This window comes from Triplophysa rosa, linkage group LG7, assembly GCF_024868665.1.
Source record: "Triplophysa rosa linkage group LG7, Trosa_1v2, whole genome shotgun sequence".
In the NCBI taxonomy this organism is placed as follows: domain Eukaryota; kingdom Metazoa; phylum Chordata; class Actinopteri; order Cypriniformes; family Nemacheilidae; genus Triplophysa; species Triplophysa rosa.
In genome coordinates this window covers 8,383,254-8,402,723 of record NC_079896.1, presented here as the reverse complement: position 1 = coordinate 8,402,723, position 19,470 = coordinate 8,383,254, and the positions used below count along the sequence as shown (strand labels likewise).

Sequence of the window (19,470 nt, the reverse complement as noted above, 5' to 3'; positions counted from 1 at the left end):
GTGTGCTGTGATTGGTTGAGCGGATATATCGCATTCTGCAGAGCAGTGAGACTGGCGTATATTGCGGTTTGGGGAAAAAAAAGAAAGAAGAGAAAACATGACAATAACACGGCGGATATCGCATTTTGCGTAAAATTAAAAAGTGACTTTTCAATACCGACCCGATACAATGCTGATTTTGGCGGAAACTCATTTTTTTTAAATGGCGTTTATCGCGTTTTGGAACCAAACTCTTCAAATAGTACATTGTTCTTTTCTACTTATCATACACTAATCGATGTGCACATGATCACAACTGTTTTAGTCTGATTTAACTGATTTATCAGCATTGATTTGACTGAAAAGCGACCGAAAGGTCAATCTATAAAGTACTCAACAAAGATAAAACTAAACAGATCAAAGAGAATAGTACATACCATCAAAACTAATACTTGCGACTTTGGTATATCGGCTCTCTCCAGCTTTTAGTGTGATTTGTTTAAACTCAACTGTGACAGCTTCATTAGATGGAGTTGGCCGAACACTCTGTACAACACAAATCACATTAAGAGCCTTTAAAATCAGATTTTTTTTATTGATGGAATGAAAAACCTTGCCAGACCTACAAATACGCTTACCATGATCGATACATCTTTTGCTCCAGAGTTTAACAAATGCAAATTGAGTAGTTTTGGTCGATCTGTAAAATAAAGGGTACACATATCTACAATGTGCAATTTTATGTACTCTTCCTTTGCCATCAAATATAGTGTACGAAACGTACCTTGCGACCGAAGCGTACCAAAGTCTAGCATCTCTGTGGAGGAGTATATACCGGGTGCTAGATGCACAAAACATACACAATGAGACAGGAATGGCAGAATAACTGATCACACAATATAAGGCAAGGTGACTGGAGCTGACCTGTGGTGACTTCAACCTCCACAGGGAGGATGATAAACTCGTCCTCGTTGGACGCATTGGTTTTAATTCGGATAAAAGCTGTGTGGTTGTCAGCATCTCTAGAAGAGAAGCTGGCTCTCATCACCCCCTTTGTCTCAAATGGAGCAATCTCCTATAAAAATATAAAACAAATGTTTTCGTAAAAGCATTATGTGGAATAATGAGGAAAGGCAGCCAATAAGAGCCCAGAATAGATGGGAACCCCTTTAATACAATTCTAGCCGAAGGCTGAATACACTAAAGATGTTAAAACACATCATAGTAACAATAATAATTATTTACATAATTAGTTATGTAATATGTCAACTTTGACAACTCCGTATTTAATCATTTAAACATTACAGTATTTTTCCATTGCTGAAAAACAGCGAATTTGGAAATCCAAGGTTCTAGAAGGACAGTGACCAATTGTTTATTTCATCATCATAAGTTTATTATTACTCCTAAAATGTGTCTTAAAGTGACAGTTCCCCAAAAATGAAAATTCTGACATAATTTACTCACTTCAGATTTAAAACGACAAGATGGTGAGTAAATGATGACAGAACATTCATTTTTAGGTAAAAGAGCACTTTAATATGCAGATCACTTGGTAGTCTGCAATCTTGTAGTCTACTGTCATTCAGTCTGGATATGCAGATTTTGACACCCACCCATAATTTTTTGGTGCCACCCTGTTGTCCAGTGGGAAGTTCTAAATGTAGGTCTCCTCCACTGGTGTACATTTCTACAACCTAAAAAATACCATGAGAAAAAGACTTGAACAATGCTTATTTGGACAGTCTGTATGCCTAATGCAAAAATAATATGATATGACAGGTTAAGAAGCCTTGTTTACCTGTAGTGGTTCACTGTGTGGGTTAAAGATGCTTATGAGAGGAGAGAAGCTGCTATTTACTGGAACTCTGGCCCCCACAAAGGGCCTGAGTCTGTAGGGATTAGGTATGCCCACACCAAACACCTAAATCAAACAACACAGTCAAATGTCATGTTTCAAGATCCTTTCACTAAGGATGGCAAATTTTAATAAGAGCATCAAATGTACCTGGTATGTAAACATTCCATGATGCGATGTGTTAATAAATAAGGTATTTTCTACATTCCCTACTACTCGTGCTAGAAACACCACATCAAATGAGGTGTTGCCCCCAGGTGAAATTATCTGTGAAAAAAGCAGATTACATTACAAAATATAACAAAGCAATTTGTTACAGGTACAGCCAAAAATACAAAACCAAGAAACATTAACCCGAGAGTAAACTCTTCGTGGTTCTCTAAAAGTTCATGGTTCCTGACCTCATGGCCTTATATATATATACTTGTAGCTTGATTATTTGTTCTTATTTTTATTTGTCAGTAGTCCCTTTTCCCTGAACATAGCATGAATCGAACAGAACCGAAACCGTGACCCTAAAACCGTGACACAGACCGAACCGTGAGTAATTTGAACCGTTACACCCCTACCGACCAGGTAAAAGCCATTTGCCAGAGCGGATTGAAGCTGATTTATGCAGGTGTCAAAAACAGGTGGGATGGGTTTAATTTATAACCGTCTGGAGTGCGAGCACACACGCTAAAAGCTTTAATTAGAAGTTTCAGCGAGGCCTGCTGTTTCACCGACGCTAATGGACATGAACATGTTTTATGTGTGAAGAGGGTCAAAGGAAATGGGTGCCTCCACTAGCGTGTTGATCAGTTGAGCTGTGGCGTGAGCTGAGATGTTTATCTAAGGACTTTTGAAGTAGTGTTTTGTGCCACACAGGAAGATGAAGTATTAACCACACACATCCAGCAGCTGGCCCACAAACTGCTTTTTGTTGCTAGGACAGGAAGTCACAAGAAGGCCTCTCTGTGATAAATATAGGTTAATAGTGCAAACATGGTGCGGAAGAAATAAAAATGAACTTACCCTATTCTGAAAAAAAGATGCATGAAAATGTGATGTTGTTGCTGATATTGATATTAAACTTATTTCTTCTGAACTTGGATTGTGTAAGTAAACTTTTTCCATTTTTGGCATTCCAACTGGCCTGTGGAGAAAGACAAAGCAAGATTAAGTAAGGTTATAAATTGTTGACTAGTACTTGGTTTCTAAAAAGAGTCTATGCTTCCTAAAATGACAATAAGAATCTTGTGATATTTGGTTTTAATTACGATTAATCACAATTAATCGCATCTAGAATAAAAGTTTGTGTTTACATAATAAATACTGTGCGTATTCATTTTGTATTTATAAACACAAACATGATAGTCAACTGCGCGGGTCACTCGCGTCACTGATGTTTCCCGCTGCCGCGGACGCGCACAATCCAGGTCGTCATTGACAAGTTTACCCACACACAACGTGAGCGCATTACTACGAGTCGCTGTTTTCTGTGACGGATTTATTGAGCCCGAGGACGAACGATTTGAGACGTTTAAAACGAAACTAACCACGGAGGAGTTCAGGAAACGTCATTTATCTGTGGATTACTTGACAGCGCTGGATCGTTTCAAATCCGTTCACAGCAAGAACGAACGACAGGCGAATGCTGTAGTTAAGTTTTATTTGACGTTGTTTTGTACATGTGTTGTGAACATGAGAAAAAGTTTCCTTAATGCACAATAAAATCATCGTAAGCACGTAATAACATGAGACCTTTCATTTTGCTTTAATGGGTAACACTGTTAACATTTAAATATATATAAAATTTCAGTCAGGGGCTACAATGCTCCTAGTAAAAAAAGTTAGTCTGGAGCCCTGCCCAGTCTGAAATAAGTATTACCAGACTGGGTTCATATTTATACTATAAACACTATATTCAAAATGCAAAAAAATTATGAATTACCCTTCAACAAGTTTATCAGCAGGATATGATGTAATGCCAGATAAAAAATAAGGTGAGCTACTAATTAATAGGGCTGTGCAAAAATATCAATACATGCAACTATCGCAATATTTTTTTTTTCAATAGTGTATCGATAGTGATACCTCTACTATCGATAATTTTTTTTCAATCTTGTCATATACATACAGCCAAAAGTAAGTGGAAGCGAGCATGGTGAAAAATATAAGAACGCTTGGAGCTCTCAGAGCTGATGTGTGGGTGTGCTCTGGTTTTCAAAATAAGTAATGGAGTAATGAGTTATATAAAATAATGCTGTTTGTAGGCTTCGCAAGTCATGACACAAGTCACTTGGCTACAGCAGTGCATTAGACAAAAAGTTTATTAAGAAAAGTAACAATGACATTTATTGTGCTTTCACGGATGTGACACCAGCGCATTTACAGCATGGATGAAGCAGGGGTTTTATACTGCCCATGTTCAGTGTTTTAACTGTAATCAGGGCTCGACATTAACGCTCGTCCGCTTGTCCGGGACAAGTAAATGTTTTGTATGGGCAAGTGAGAGAGAATTTTACTTGCCCGACCGGACAAGTAACTTGAAAAAAAAAGAACAGTGCGACATACATGTAGAATAATAAGAATATATGTGACCCTGGACAACAAAACCAGTCTTATGGGTTAATTTTTGAGATTTTTACATAATCTGAAAGTTGAAATAAGATGAAACTTTCTATAGATATATGAGTTGTTAGAATAGGACAATATCTGGCTGAGATATAACCATTTAAAACTCTGGAATCTGAGATCGCAAAAAAACAAAATATTGAGAAAATCGCCTGTGGAAAATCTGGGCACTGTGGTAGACCATCCACTCACAAAAATAAAGTTTTTATATATTTAAGGTAGGAAATTTACAAAATATCTTCATGGAACATGATCTTTACTTAATATCCTAACGATTTTTGGCATAAAAGAAAAATAGATAATTTTGACCCACACAATGTATTTTTGTCTTTTATTAAAAATGTTCCCGTGCTACTTAAGACTGGTTTTGTGATCCAGGGTCACATATGCATTAGCAGAGCTGCGTGTTTGTCGTGGTTGTGCTTGTTTGTGTGTGACAATAATCAATGGCGCACCGCACTGAGTCCACGCGGACGAGGAATCCTGTTATTTAAATGTCATCTGGCTGTTCTGCGTGTCTGAGTCAATTATGTGCACAGTTTAACATACAACACGAGTGATGGTCGAGGATTTATCTGCGCTGCACTGTATGAGGATATGAACACATGAACTTCATCTCAAGAGTTGCTCTGAGAGTTTATTTTACAAGCGTTTTACTGTTTGAGTGAAGCTATCTGCAAACAAGCGTCTTCCCAAAGACCCATCAAAATAAAAGTCCTGTTAAATTGAACACTCGGACAAAAAATACTGTAGTGTACTATTGAAAATTGAAGTGCCCTTGTAGTAAATTGATAAACACTGTATACTACAGTAAAGTTCAAAAACACTATAGTAGGAATTTTACTGCAGTTTACTATAGTAAATACTATAGTAACCTACAGTAATTTATGTGGACAAATATACCACTATTGTATAGTAAAAAAGGAAAAACACAGAACTTAGAAATATTAAAACAAATTTAGGTAATCTAAAAATGATATGGCCCTAATTTATCCATCTGTATGTAACATTAATGTCTTTTGTCAGTCATCTGCCTATTCATGTTGAACTACACTTGCACATTTCTGCCTGTGCTACCAAACTTAAAACCTTTCTAGCACCAGTGCTATGTGCAAAAAAAGTTAATTTACAGCCTTAACACTAATAATAATTACTGCTTGCCATTGTTTTATAGCAGTCACGGAGAGTAGGCCTATAACCAAATTCAGGCGGCCAAAGCGGACACTAGATAAAATGCTTAGAAGCAAACTTGACCAATCTAAATCCGAAACAATTATATTGATTATATTATATTATAATTCAAATGAAATATAATTTTTTTTATCTTTGGACAAGTAATTTTTGTACTCGGACAAGTGAATGTCAAATTTACTTGTCCGAAGGACAACCACATGACAATGCTTAATGTCAAGCTCAATGACTTGCGTGAGCCACCTTATTCCCCTGTGCTACCCACTTGAGGGGCGCAATCCACAGTTTGAGAACCCAAACCTCTGATCTAAAGGTCCATGCATCGCACATCATGGCCACTCTGCAGAGGTAAGGGATGTTTTTACACTTATCCTTACAGAAAACCCCAGGTGGTGGACAGCATGTTGTATTTCTAGCTCTACTTTTTACATTTTCTATTTAAAGTATTGCAATATATCGCAAATGTGTATCGTATTGTATCGTACCGAAATACATAGCAATATATTGTATCGTGACCCATCTATCGTGATATGTATCGTATCGGGAGGCACTTGCCAATACACAGCCCTACTAATTAATCTGTGTTTTTACTGTCTACTGCTGTAGAGATAGGCTGACTCGCGCAAAACTGTGTAATAACCACTTAAAGAACAGGAGAGATGATAAGGGTCCGTTTAATAATGGGGTGGGGGTGTGGGAAACAGAAAAAACTAGACAGAAAATAATGCAAAGAACATCAGAGTCTGTGTTATCTGGTGGAACGGCAGCAAAAAAATCATACACCCAAACTGTGTGAGGACAAAACAGTGACAGTGCGTTTTAATTATGAACACACCCCTGTAATTTACAGCCTCACGTGGACATATTGCTTCATTAAACATTAACATACTCAGTAATTAAGTCAAAACCTAATCTGTCTTTATAATGCATTTTAATATAGTCTTTAATATATTGGACTTTTTATTTTATGTCTTACATATTTCTAACTGGTTATTGTGTTATATACTGTCATTCTTGACACGTTGCATTAAAAGCGTCTGCAATATGCATAAATCTACATGTATCAGAATGTTATTGTATTTAAGGTTGAGCTGAAAAACTGAAGTCTACTAGAAATAGTTATTTAATATACCATTGTGTAATGTTTAGCAGCATCTAGAGGAGAGGTTGTGAATTGCAACCAATCGCTCACTCCCCCCTCCCTTCCGAAGCACTACAGAGGATGTCGTCACAATATCGAAGATGTCGTCACATTTTTCCGCTTTTTGCCGAATGAGATAACGTATTTACGAAACGCGTTCTGTAGAGAAATTCGTCTATTTAGGGATACTGTAGAAACAACATGCTGACATGGCAACAACAAGGGGACCTGCGTTGTATGTAGATAGAAAGAGCTAATTCTAAGGTAAGGTCTTTATACACATCTGAAGACATGTGTCTTACATATATTTTATGTCACTGTATATTATATTGCAATTCTATCAACAGATCCTCCCAAAAATTACACACTGGCCCATTAATACTAAAAAGTATGATAATTCTAGTTTAACTTAACAAATAAGGTTTCGGTTTCATACACAAGGCTTTGTTTAAGCCAGGACTATGCCTTAGTTAACTTAGGATATTTAAGTTGCTTTTATTAAAATGCCTTTGATAAAAACATTACCGGTGTGCATCTTCAGACAAAACAATGGCAGTTCCATATTTAAAGATATGTCAGGGCAATTTATTTTCAGTTAAGACAGCTCAAACTTTCATTTTAGTCTGGGACTAGTCCTAAGCCTTGTCTGTGAAACCGGGCAATAGTGTTTTAAATTTATTTTGTTAAGCTACAAAATATACAAAAACAATAGAGTAACTATTATAAGAAAAGATGCACCTCTGGCTTTGTAATATGAAAAAATTGAATGTGAAGCCTTCGCATAGGTATACAGCACACGGAGTCATATGCTGTTGAGATCACATGACCTGCTGGCTTCACAGGGAGTCAGCTAATAAAAACAATGCTTGTAATGAGGCAAGCATGGGTGTTGGCCCATGCTTAGTAAACATACTAAGATTTATACAAGACAAAGTGTGTTTGACTTGTAATATATTCAAATACACTAAAATACATGAATACATTTTAAAATAAGCCACAGGAATAGAGAAATTACTAACTTAATAAGAAATTGGAGGCGGCCGCCTCCGTCAAATGTCGTGCCACCTCAGGCTCTCGCCAAAATTATGTTGCGAGTCTTCACAAGAAATGCTGCGTGCATTTAACAGACTGTCATTTGTAACTGCAGTTGCGACATTACGCCACAGTTACGCTGTTTCGTTATCAGCACACTGAGGCGCTAAAAAAGAGTTGCAGAACAAGAACCAGCCTGTGTTTCATGGCTGTTTGTTTTGCATCCAAGTACGTTTAATTTCTTGAAATTTATTAAATTAACATGACGTACATCATTGTAATGTCTTTAGCTGTGCAGTTGGATCGTTGAATCAGCGTATACTGTAAACAGCGAGTTCGCCAGTATGAATGCACATTGCGTTCAGAACGACTCGCACACGAATGACTCATTTGAACCGATTCATTTAAACTATTGAACTTTTCAGTCACTAGCGAATATAAGAGATCCTTGAATCATTTAAAGTGAACCACAGAGAATGCAAGATGTGAATGAGCTTTGCTCATTTAGAAAGTTGGCTATCGTGGGCTGAAAAGTTAGTTGATATTAGGGCTGAAACGATTCCTCGAGTAACTCGAGTTATTCGAATACAAAAAAATCATCGAGGCAATTTTTGCTGCCTCGAAGCCTTGTTTAATCCATTTAACTACAGTTCACACGGAGCACTGCGTTTCCCCACGGACCGTTATTACTGACGCACAGCCCGCTAAACTCTATTCATGTTACAGGGCTCTCAAGTCTCACGCATTCACAGTGACGCACACGCATTTTAGTCTGTTCACACGCTCACACTTATTTCTCATGCTGATAAATAAGTGATAGCTTATTGAAATGGTGAACTGCTATTTTACTTGGTTTTAGTCTAATTTGCGAGTGAAACTTGTTTTCCGGCTGCATTGAGTCCATAAAACTAGATTCGGACTAGTGGATGCCGAATCCTGTTATTTACACATAACATCTGTGTCATGGTTCTGCCCCACCTTGTCTTGCTTTTCTTGACCTAGTGGCAGAACCATGATAGAACCTCTTGTTTTATGTGGAGAGAGACAGTTTTGGCATTCCATATACTCACTCTCTCCGGTGTGGCGTCTTTGTTCCCGCCCTTTGGTCTCGTTATTGCTTGTTAATTAGTTCATGTCCCGCACCTGTCCCCTTCTTGATTTAGTCCCCTTTATATAGTCCTCTTGTTTCATTGTCCTGTGCTGGTTCATTGTCGTTTGTCTGGTGAGTGCCTGTTCTGTGTTAGTCTAGTGTAGTGTAGTCATTTGTAGTTCATGTTATGTTAATCTTAGTCTTGTTAGGTGTATTTAGTCTTAGTCCTGTCCTGTTGTAGATTCCCCTGTTTTGTTTTGTTACCCCCACGTGGGTCTTTGTTTTGTATTTATATTTTATTAAATGTCTTGTTAACCCCTTATCCGCTGTCTGCGTCTGGGTCCTCTGTACTGTGTCCTTGTTCCCTCACCAATCATGACAATCTGTCCGTTCTGCGTGTGTGAGTGAATGAACTGCACAGTTTAACGTGCTACACGCGTGATGCTCATGAGTTTGTCTGCATCTGCGCTGCTGAATGAGGCCATGAACACATGAACTTCATCTCCAGAGTTGCTCTGAGAGTTTATTTCAGACCATTTTACTGAGTGAAGCTAACGCACAAAATATAAGCGTCTTCAGACGCTTATATTTTTTACTATTTAATAATATTACTATTTAATAGTAAAAAAAGAAACTAAAACTAATTTAGATAAACTCAATGCATCATGCATAAGCTGAAGTTAGTTGTTTACCTTTGAAATTATTCTTTCTATTTTTATTAATGTTTCATATTTATACATTTGTATTAGGCCTATATTGCATTTTGAATGTAATATGGCAATGTAATGTACTAAATGGGTTTAGTTTTCACAGATATGAATGTATGCAATTTCAGCAATAAATATGTTAATTTTTCTAAAAAGGAAACAAATTAGTTGTTCATTTTAAGAAACCTGTCTTATTTTCTCTTGTATATTTAGTATTGCTCTTTAATAAAGAAAAAGTACTTATTATCCGAATACCCGATTAATCGATGGAAAATCAGTAGAATACTCGATTAATAAAATAATCGATAGCTGCAGCCCTAGTTGAAATGATAAAAAAGCTTTATTTGATATTCCATTTGGTTGAATAAAAGTAATGTTTTATACAACTTAATAATTGTCATTTTTATCTAATTTTATTATCAAAAGTCACTTTGGTTAAGCCACTTAAAGCTACGGTAGGCCTACGTGTACAAGATCAGGATGGCACCACCTCAGCCTCATTTTGAGCCAGGAAAAACCCTGATTACATGGGTCTGGTTTTTTACAGTACATAGCTATATATGGGTCTGTGTTATTTGGAAATGACTCCGACTAAACTATTTTTGGCCTTTACTCAATAGAAAAGCTGAAGCATTCTGACAAAGTGGCCTGTTTTAGGAATAGAAATAAGATCCGTGTTTCAATCATCGGAGAGGTATGCAGATGTTTATATGCAACACTGCAAGACAAATTTTATATTCACTACCTAGTTAACTAAGCTTATGACTTACTGTTCATGAAAGTCCAGCATTGGAGGCTCAAAACGTATTGGTCTGCTGTTCCCCCTCTGGGAGGATGCACTGCGAGAGAAAGTGGACACAATGTAAATAATAGGGACATGGATAGAAAAACAATGGCGGCCTTCTTCCTCATAAAAACACACACATAAAACGGTCTGTGGAGAATCAAATCTCCATTTTCCCCTTAAGCAAAAGAAAAGATACACCCATATTCACACATACACGTAACAAATAGGCTTTGTCTGGCATGCTAGCATCAGGTTTATGCCAAACATTGGAACTCACCAAACCTGCAGGTGAATCACACTTTCACTAAGCCAGCCAAAAATCACACCAGATTCACAGCCACGGAAAAATCACACCAGATTCACAGCCACGGAAAAATCACACCAGATTCACAGCCACGGAAATACAGACTCCTGTCTGCCTTTATCTCTTTAAAATAAATGTACTCGACTAAAATTTTGTTCTATGTTACAAGTCTGCATAATGATTCTTTAGATGCACTGTGCTTGGGGCAGCAAAGCGTTCCTAAAGTTTTCTGTCCGTCATATCCGAGGAGGACATTTTGCAGACCATTTTACTCAAACAGGTTGCACACACACAGTCTTTAAACCTGTAAGACTGCTTATCAACAAACCAGCAAGTTCAAAAAATGACTGATTTCCACTGGTTTCTCAACTAATTTCAGACATTTAAGCATACACATATAGATTAAAGTTTTTTTAAATAATGAGAAACATTTAATTCAAGATTGAAGTATCCTTAACATATTAAATACTAAAGAACTTAAGTACTTTTTCATTCATGTCTGGAACCTATCAAAGAGCATAGCCTAGAGAATCTAGAGAATAAACTTTTGATTAGTAGCCTATGTCACCGGTGATAAAAGGGATTTAACTAAACTGATTGACAGTTATACCCGACTGTGGACATTCTCTCTGTAGCAAGACATGCAGCATATTTGAAAAATAATCAGGGACGACACTAGGTTTGCACTGCAAATTGCCAACTGCAGGTTGCGCAAGTATAACACAAACAGTGTAGCAATAATGTAGATTATATTAGAACCTTATTTAAATTAACAGTGTCAGCATGACATCAAGCTACACATTGGCCATTATAAGCAAAATCAGCAAAATCAGCTAAAGGAGGAATTGATCACGTTTGCCACTACCAATGACGTACATTATGAAGTACACAAAGTACACAATATACTTGCAGTGAGTGACCTGCTCGGTCTTCTCCCTGTGTATCTCATCACAAAAACTGTAAAAAAAAAATAATTTAGCAGAACTTTACTGTAATGTATTTTTCACATATAATGTCCAAAAAACTGTAATTTTACGACATTTTACTTGTTTTATTAAAAGATTTTTCATGTGTTTTTAAAAAAGCGTCAATTACAGAAAAAGACATTTACAAGAAAAACAGCGAAACCATGTAATTTCACAGCAAAAAAAATTTTTTTCGGCGCCCCAGCTGGCAGAAAATTTCATTTTTTTACAAGATTTTTTGCAGTGAAAGCAGGTGCTTATCTCTCATCAACTGTTAACTTCAACATCTCTTTAGTGGCAGCCTTCATTTACATAACATTAAGCTTGGAAAATGTGTACCCTGCCTTATTATTTTCGATGAATGGCATGCCTTCTGCCCGATTAACCGAAAATATATATCACGTGATTTATGCCAGAATGCCAGAGGGCGCTCTTGTGCAGAAATAATGATCATGTTTGCCGGGTGTTGCTTTTTTAAATGCACATTATAAGCGAATCAAACTCGCACTGCTTTTAGATCGAGGAGCATTTCCTACTGATCCCAGAGCCGTGCTTCACGGACAAGCTACGCATCAATAAAATAATCGATACCTTGCATTATCGCAGCCAGCTCGGTTTCAGCAGGATTTAGTAGTAACCGCGATTAACCGTGCACATGTCTAGGTATGATGCATGTCCAACACACTCCCAACATATAATCTCTTAAACCATATAACATGCAGTGTAGCAAAGTTTAGAGGAATAATTAAGTTAACTAAAGCTATTTTACTAAAGCCTGAAAATGTTTTTAAAGCTTGTGTTTCTGGCCAAAATAAAAGGAAAACAACTACAGTAGAAGTGATAGCAGGCTAGTGTTCCTAACCTTAAGTTTTTAAGAATATTATGATCTCTCTTTTGTTTTTATATTTATTTTTTGTCAAATTAATGTTAGCAGAATTTTAAAAACATTTTGTTTTGGATGGACATATGAAGAATATAGTGTACAATTATTACATTTTAAAACCTACATCCATGAAAAATATAACAATCAAAATAAATGATGTTAATTACAATAAAAAGGAGAAATCAGTGAAAATAATTGTGCAGCCCTAGTCTACGAACACATGAATACGATGGTCTTTGTCCATTGCTAATACAATTTTAAATATGCAGTGTCAAAATGGTTCAACTTCTAAAAACTCACTTATCAATGTTTTGAACATAAAAGTGTCACATGCAATGCATGGTTTTCTATCTTTTCAGCGGTGAACGACAACCAGAAAAGTGAGATCAGAGAGATATTCTGTGTCATAGGCTTGAGGCTGGACTGACTGGTGTGGAGGCTCAAACCACAGAAAGAAAGAGCTGTGAAAGTCCCTAATGCAGCTAAAATTCTGTCAAAACACTTGCCAAGAGCAGTTCATGTGCAGTGTGTGACATCAGGACAAAAAGACACAAAACACTCTGATCAGATGCAATAAAAACAGCATTATCAGTGGACACAAAGTTCAGTATTTGCTCTGAACACACACAAAGGACAAATTGTCCATGTATCATCCAGCACCTAGAACAAACCTATCTAGTAATAACAAAATATGTTTGTACATTTCATACAACTTGTCTGACACTAACCATTTCTAATGCTAAAATGCCAGGAATACATGGACATTCAGAGATTAGATGGTACAACAACAAAATGGTGTTAAGTTACTTCCTCATTTTCTTGCGTGTGCCACACTTAAGTGTGTAAGCTAAGCTTTACACTGCACATGGGTGTGTCCCTCGCAAGCAAAAGCTAAAATGACCCAACCATGAAGTGCACAATTAGCCAATGAAATCCAGCCACCGCTAGCATATACAGCCGAGCAGGTTGGACAAGCTCCTGAGCTGGAAAGCTCTGATTGGCTGAGAAAATTAATAGGCCACCTGCCACAAAAAAAGATGATCTGCTAGATTAAATTTAAAACACGTCTGCAGTGAAAACATGTGGGAGATTTACTGCACTTTGATGTCATTTTTCGATCTCTGACTCAGATCTCATTTTACAACCAGTTCCTTTGACAGTGTGTAACTCTAAAACAAACACTCATAAACTTACTATGAGAGGTGTTACCTGGAATTACACTTAATGACCTGAACCTTATTCCAAATAGTAAAATCACTGCTAAAAGACTTAAAATACCACAGCAAAGACATACCATTCATTCATCCAATGATTCATTCATTCTCTTTGACCCTATAGAGGAAAAATCGCCTCAGCTGTGCAACAATTTACTCCATATGCCAATGACTGTCAAGAGACTGTATAATCCAAACTTGATTTAACTTTTTTAGGGAACAAATGACAGCTGAGGTGGTTTGTATTTTTGCTAATTTGTTTTTAGCTCAAGAACAAGAATGTCTCATAGTTTAATGAGAATATTCTGTTCACATGTTTTGTTATGTACCAAACAAACGTTTCTTGGCCAATCAAATGTAAACCACATGCTGGTTTTGGCCAAGCATGTACAAAATGATGCATGCAAAAAGCTTAGATGTATAAAAAATGGAAAGCCTTACCTTTTTTGACGAAATGAGCTAAGATCAATATCAGACTCTGTCTGTAAGAAATAAAAGAAAATTGAGTCTCTAGATGTTTCAGTAGAGCCAAAAAAGCATTTTTTTCCACTAAATGCAGACATATATGAGAGGTTCATATTGAGAGAAGGTCTAAGCCAAACATGTCCCACCAATGTGTTTTGGCCTAACTCCTGAACAAAGTTCTCACTGTATGTTTAGGTTACTGCTTGTATACATATGCAGTATGTGTTCAACCGTCAAAGGAAAGTCTTAAAGCAGTTCTCACTGTGGTTCACTTCTGCAGGGCAAAAATAAGATGTGCTACCAACACAACTGAACAACTGGATGGGGGAGCATGGGTTAATACATTTATAAACCTTAATATTTCATCAAGTCCAAACTCAAATGCAGACAAACACTGCCATCACAGGTTATGCAACAGTCCATTCGTGGGACTGAAGAATGTGCTTTAATGGTTTAGGACTTGAAATATGCATTTGACAACGCCTTGTTAGTTTACACTTGTTTGCTTTTTCTTGCATTCTGCTCTTTATTTTGATGATTTACAGATTTTAAACCAAATAAAATAGACTGTACGAACAACAGTATTTTCAAACTTACTACAAGGGCTGGCCGATGTGTTAAAAAAAAGATTGATAATCGACTTTAAAATCATCGCGATATCTGATAATATCAGGTGTGTTTGACTTCATTCAACGTTGCGCAGACGATCATACTGATGTCATACGCTGATGTCATACGCCGATCAATCTGCAGATACGGACCGGGAGGGAATTTGTTCCGGACCCGCCAAGTGCCAAACAAACACGCACGCAGACACTCGTGCACAGTCACACACACAGGAGCGCCACGCGCACAAACCAGTGTCGCAGTGACTTTCATTAGATAAAGCGCGTAGATAAACCATAGCTTTTATAGAAAAATGTTGCCGATAAATCCCCGCGAGCATGAGTTTTTGCTTTGCCGACGCAGCTCGTCTTTCTCTTGGTCTATCTGTGCAGCGACTGGCAGAAAAGAGCAGCACATTCAACTGACCGAACAAAACAGCGTTTCCAAAATTCTGTCACTGTTACTGACTGCCTGGGCATATGAACATGAAAGTTCACGCTAAAGCCTACATTGCATGATAATGTTATAACGCATATTTTCCATTATTATCGTCTGGTATCTGTCTGTTGTAAATCGAAATCGGGATATTTGGAGACATCGGCAATATACGATAACACAGTCACATCGCCCAGCCCTACGTAATATTACTGCAGTAACACTGTTAAATAATAAAACTAAATTACTAATCTAAATCATTAAAATAACAAATTCAATGGCATGTGCATGCACTAATTTGATTCGATTACTCTGCTATTAATAGATTTAATTTTCATAGCTTTTAACGTTAGGTGCAGAGTTGAATGGTTGAATGACATGTGCCATGCTGTCACATTTGCAGAGCACATTGTTTATATATTATATTTGTGTGGTGCCGTAAATTATTTTATTTACGGTGGTTTAACAACTTTCTGTTCTTTTTTTGGGCTGGACCCTCATCTGTTGATGTTGTCGATGCAATGAGACTGCTCTTTGTAACTGAGGTTATTTTAAAGCTAGATTATGTACCCTTTAAGGCCTTGTCACTAAAATCCAAGCTAATGTAGGTTCATGTTTTATTATGGTCTCTCACGTTCTTTTTTGCTTGCTCAGTTCTACATTTTTAATAGCGAGTGAATCCAGAAGTTTGTCGAATGATCTATGGTCAATTTACTATAACCACACAAATCTGACCCAACCCTTAAATATAAATCATTATTTCAAAATTACCATAAGGACAGATTCTGTGCCACGTTTAGATAAGTAATAGATGACTTCAAAAATGTTTTTTATAAATGTCTTATGATCTGTAAACCACAACACCAGATTCACACTGTGGTAGTCAGAAAAGGCTTACCTGCAAGAGGCCTCCTTCCCCAAAATGTAGTACCTCCAGGATGCTGTCTGATTGTATGAAAGCTGCAGAGAGAAGAAAATTCCCATGAGGTTTGGGTATCTGCAAACAATGCCATGCAAGATGATGATTTGAGTTCTCTGTGTGTGCAAGTGGCTCTCTGGGAGTGTATCAGATTTTGACAAAATTACCCATCAGGCAACACAAAGGACTGACGAGACAGTGAATCTTTACAGTAATTTTGTGATAACTCACTGACTGTGTTTCCAGTCATGATGAAGGAAAGCGCAGGGGCTACAGAAGCAAAGACTTTCAGGGAATATTTTGGAGGCAGAAATGGACACGGTCAAGCCAATCTGCAGTCTTATCTTTGAGATGAGAAGCTTTCACAAGAGTTTTTAAGACAATAGACCATTTTATCAATAACGGTCTCCCATAAACCAGGACAACCATCACTAATGATACTAACTGTGGACAGAGATAACAAAGTTAAGACAACCGTGAAACAATGAACCAAAAAACTGACACTTAAGCCTTTGAGGCGAAACACAAATTAAGAGGCAGCATGCTGCATTTACGGATCAACAGGTTGGTAAATGCAAAGGCAAGTCTTCCCGAAGCTGCTGAGCTCTCAAATTCACCCTCATGTCAACCTACTCACTGTGCTATTATTAGTTTGCAAACCTGTAACTCTAGTGAAGTTTATAGTGATGGAGGCCAGTTACACTCTGTCATTCTGTCATCATTTAATTTCCCCCTCAGATGGTTCCAAACCTGTATAAATTTCTTTGGTCTGCTAAACACAAAGAAAGATATTTGAAAGAATGTCAGTAACCAAACAGATCTCATCCCCCACTGACTGCCATAGTATGGGGAAATTCTTCCAAATATCTGTGTTCAGCAGAACAAAGAAATTCATACAGGTTTGGAAACACCTAAGGGTGAGTAAAATATGCCAGAATTTTCATTTTTGGGTGATCTATCACATTGCTAGTATTCACTTTCAGAGGTGAACAATACATTGCTTTACACATTAAGTAACCTTATCAGTGTTTCCCCTAGGTTTACGGCTTTGAGGGGGGGTGTGGTCTCTATATTTTTTTGCGGCAGAGGTCCGGACAATGCTTTTTTAAATAAATAATATTTAATCAATCAATGTTTTGTCAGGCCATTTATTTTATATTCTGATAGCCACAGTGAGGCCTGGTAAGTGATAAAATGTGTTGTAGGCTATGGCGCTGAAGCGAAGTCCTAGTAGTCTATTTGAATATTGAAAAAACTACTGACAACAAAAGTAACAACTGAAATGAATTTATCATGAGAAGTACTTACAAAGTTACTAACAAGTAGCCTTTCCATGCCACTCATACTACTGATTCTAAATAATCTTTCTGATTAAAACATGATTCATTATGAAATGCTCTTAACATGCTGATTTTTAATCCTTTTAATATCATTAATGCTAAATGTAGATACAAAACGTTATGGTTTATAATCTGCCACAAACAGTAAACTGACTGACAGCTAAAAAACATTTTTGTTTACTTAAGCGTTACCGTAAAAGTGTCCATTTATTTACCTGCTCTTGGTGTCTGCAGGTCTTTATATGCGACGCGTCTTTGGCGGGAGAAGCAGCGCTCACAAAGCGGAAAGGGTTCAAATGAAGCACGTTTGGCGCTAAATAAAGATATTAGAAGCTGTAGCGGCAAAATAATCAACATAACTTTCCCTGAGTGCGCGTGATGTGTGCAGCTCAGTTTAGACTACAGAAATAGTCTAATGTTTTAATGGTTTATTATGTCTCGTGGTCCGGATGGAACGAAGGATAAGCTGGTTGAAAACCTGTCATCCGGTTGTAACTGGACTGTTGCTTGTCAGGGGCAGGGCGTGCGTCTTTTCTGTACTTGGACTTGGAGCAGGAGAGCGAATGTTGCCATTTTCACCACCCTGGGAGCGTTTAAGAGTTTAAAAATGCCAATATTTTTATCTAAATTTCAGGTGGTTGACGCGACATATTTTCCCACACGCGCTCTCTGTCCGCTGGTGTAAGAGCATGGGGGCGTAACTTGTTACGGAGAGCAGAGGGGAACTGTAAAGGAGCGACAATGTAGAAACAGAAATGACAATGCCGCCGTGTAAATAAAATAAATAACAATGCTATTTACAGGGTTTTTCCTGGCTCAAAATGAGGTGGTGCCATCCTGATCTTGTACACACGCGTAGGCCTACCGTACCTTTTAGTGGCTTAACCAAAGTGACTTCGAGTTTGACATATTAAAAGTTCTAATAAAATTAGATAAAAATGACAATTATTAAGTTATATAAAATATAAAACATTACTTTTATTCAACCAAACAGATTTTTTTTTTTATCAAATAAAGCTTTTTTATCATTTTCAACAAGTTTTCAGCCCACAATAGCCAACTGAATTAACCAGTCTTTCTAAATGAGCAAAGCTCATTCACATCTTGCATTCTCTGTGGTTCACTTTAAATGATTCAAAGATCTCTTATATTCGCTAGTAACTGAAAACTTTAAATGAATCGGTTCAAATGAATCATTCATGTGCGAGTCGTTCTGAACGCAATGTGCATTCATACTGGCGAACTCGCTGTGTACAGTATACGCTGATTCAACGATCCAACTGCACAGCTAAAGACATTACAATTATGTGCGTCATGTTAAATTAATAAATTTCAAGAAATTAAACGTACTTGGATGCAAAACAAACAGCCGTGAAACACAGGCTGGCTCTTGTTCTGCAACTCTTTTAGCGCCTCAGTGTGCTGATAACGAAACAGCGCCTCCACTGTGACGTAATGTTGCAACTGCAGTTACAAATGACAGTCTGATAAATGCACGCAGCATTTCTTGTGAAGACTCGCAACATAATTTTAGCGAGAGCCTGAGGCGGCACGACATTTGAAGGAGGCAACCGCCTCCAATTTCTCTATGCAGGGAAAAACCCTGTATTTAGCTTGTTTAATACGAGAACAAGGTATAGACATGTTATATAGGAAAGGTAACCTTAAATGACTTCTCTTGTGATCTGGCGCTATATAAAAAATAAAATCAACTTGACCTTCAAAGGGGGCGGGAGCAATGGTAGGGGAAACACTGCTTATATATTAAACTAAGGCAGGTTAGGACATTATTCGACAATTCTGTGTACTGCATAATTTCCAGTTAAAGGATAGTGTTACATTAATCAAGATCTTACGTTTTGTTATGAATCAAGCACTTTGCTTGGGCCTATACACTGAATATGTTTGCAGAATCGTAGTCTAGATTCGAAGTCTTAG

At 37.3% G+C, this 19,470-nt stretch overlaps 1 protein-coding gene across 2 annotated transcripts in view; it reads right to left on the bottom strand.

The window, feature by feature from the left end:
* Nucleotides 1-19,470, bottom strand: part of tmem131 (transmembrane protein 131) — a 40,843-nt gene that overhangs the window by 11,083 nt on the left and 10,290 nt on the right. For both annotated transcript variants that reach the window (XM_057338259.1, XM_057338260.1), the window contains exons 2-12: nt 16,172-16,233; nt 14,209-14,249; nt 10,385-10,453; nt 2,852-2,972; nt 1,988-2,104; nt 1,781-1,903; nt 1,596-1,676; nt 904-1,054; nt 764-820; nt 618-679; nt 417-525 (exon numbers count right to left, since the gene is read on the bottom strand). In XM_057338259.1, coding sequence (XP_057194242.1) covers nt 417-525; nt 618-679; nt 764-820; nt 904-1,054; nt 1,596-1,676; nt 1,781-1,903; nt 1,988-2,104; nt 2,852-2,972; nt 10,385-10,453; nt 14,209-14,249; nt 16,172-16,233 — 993 coding nt within the window. The remainder of the gene's footprint in view (nt 1-416; nt 526-617; nt 680-763; nt 821-903; nt 1,055-1,595; nt 1,677-1,780; nt 1,904-1,987; nt 2,105-2,851; nt 2,973-10,384; nt 10,454-14,208; nt 14,250-16,171; nt 16,234-19,470) is intronic.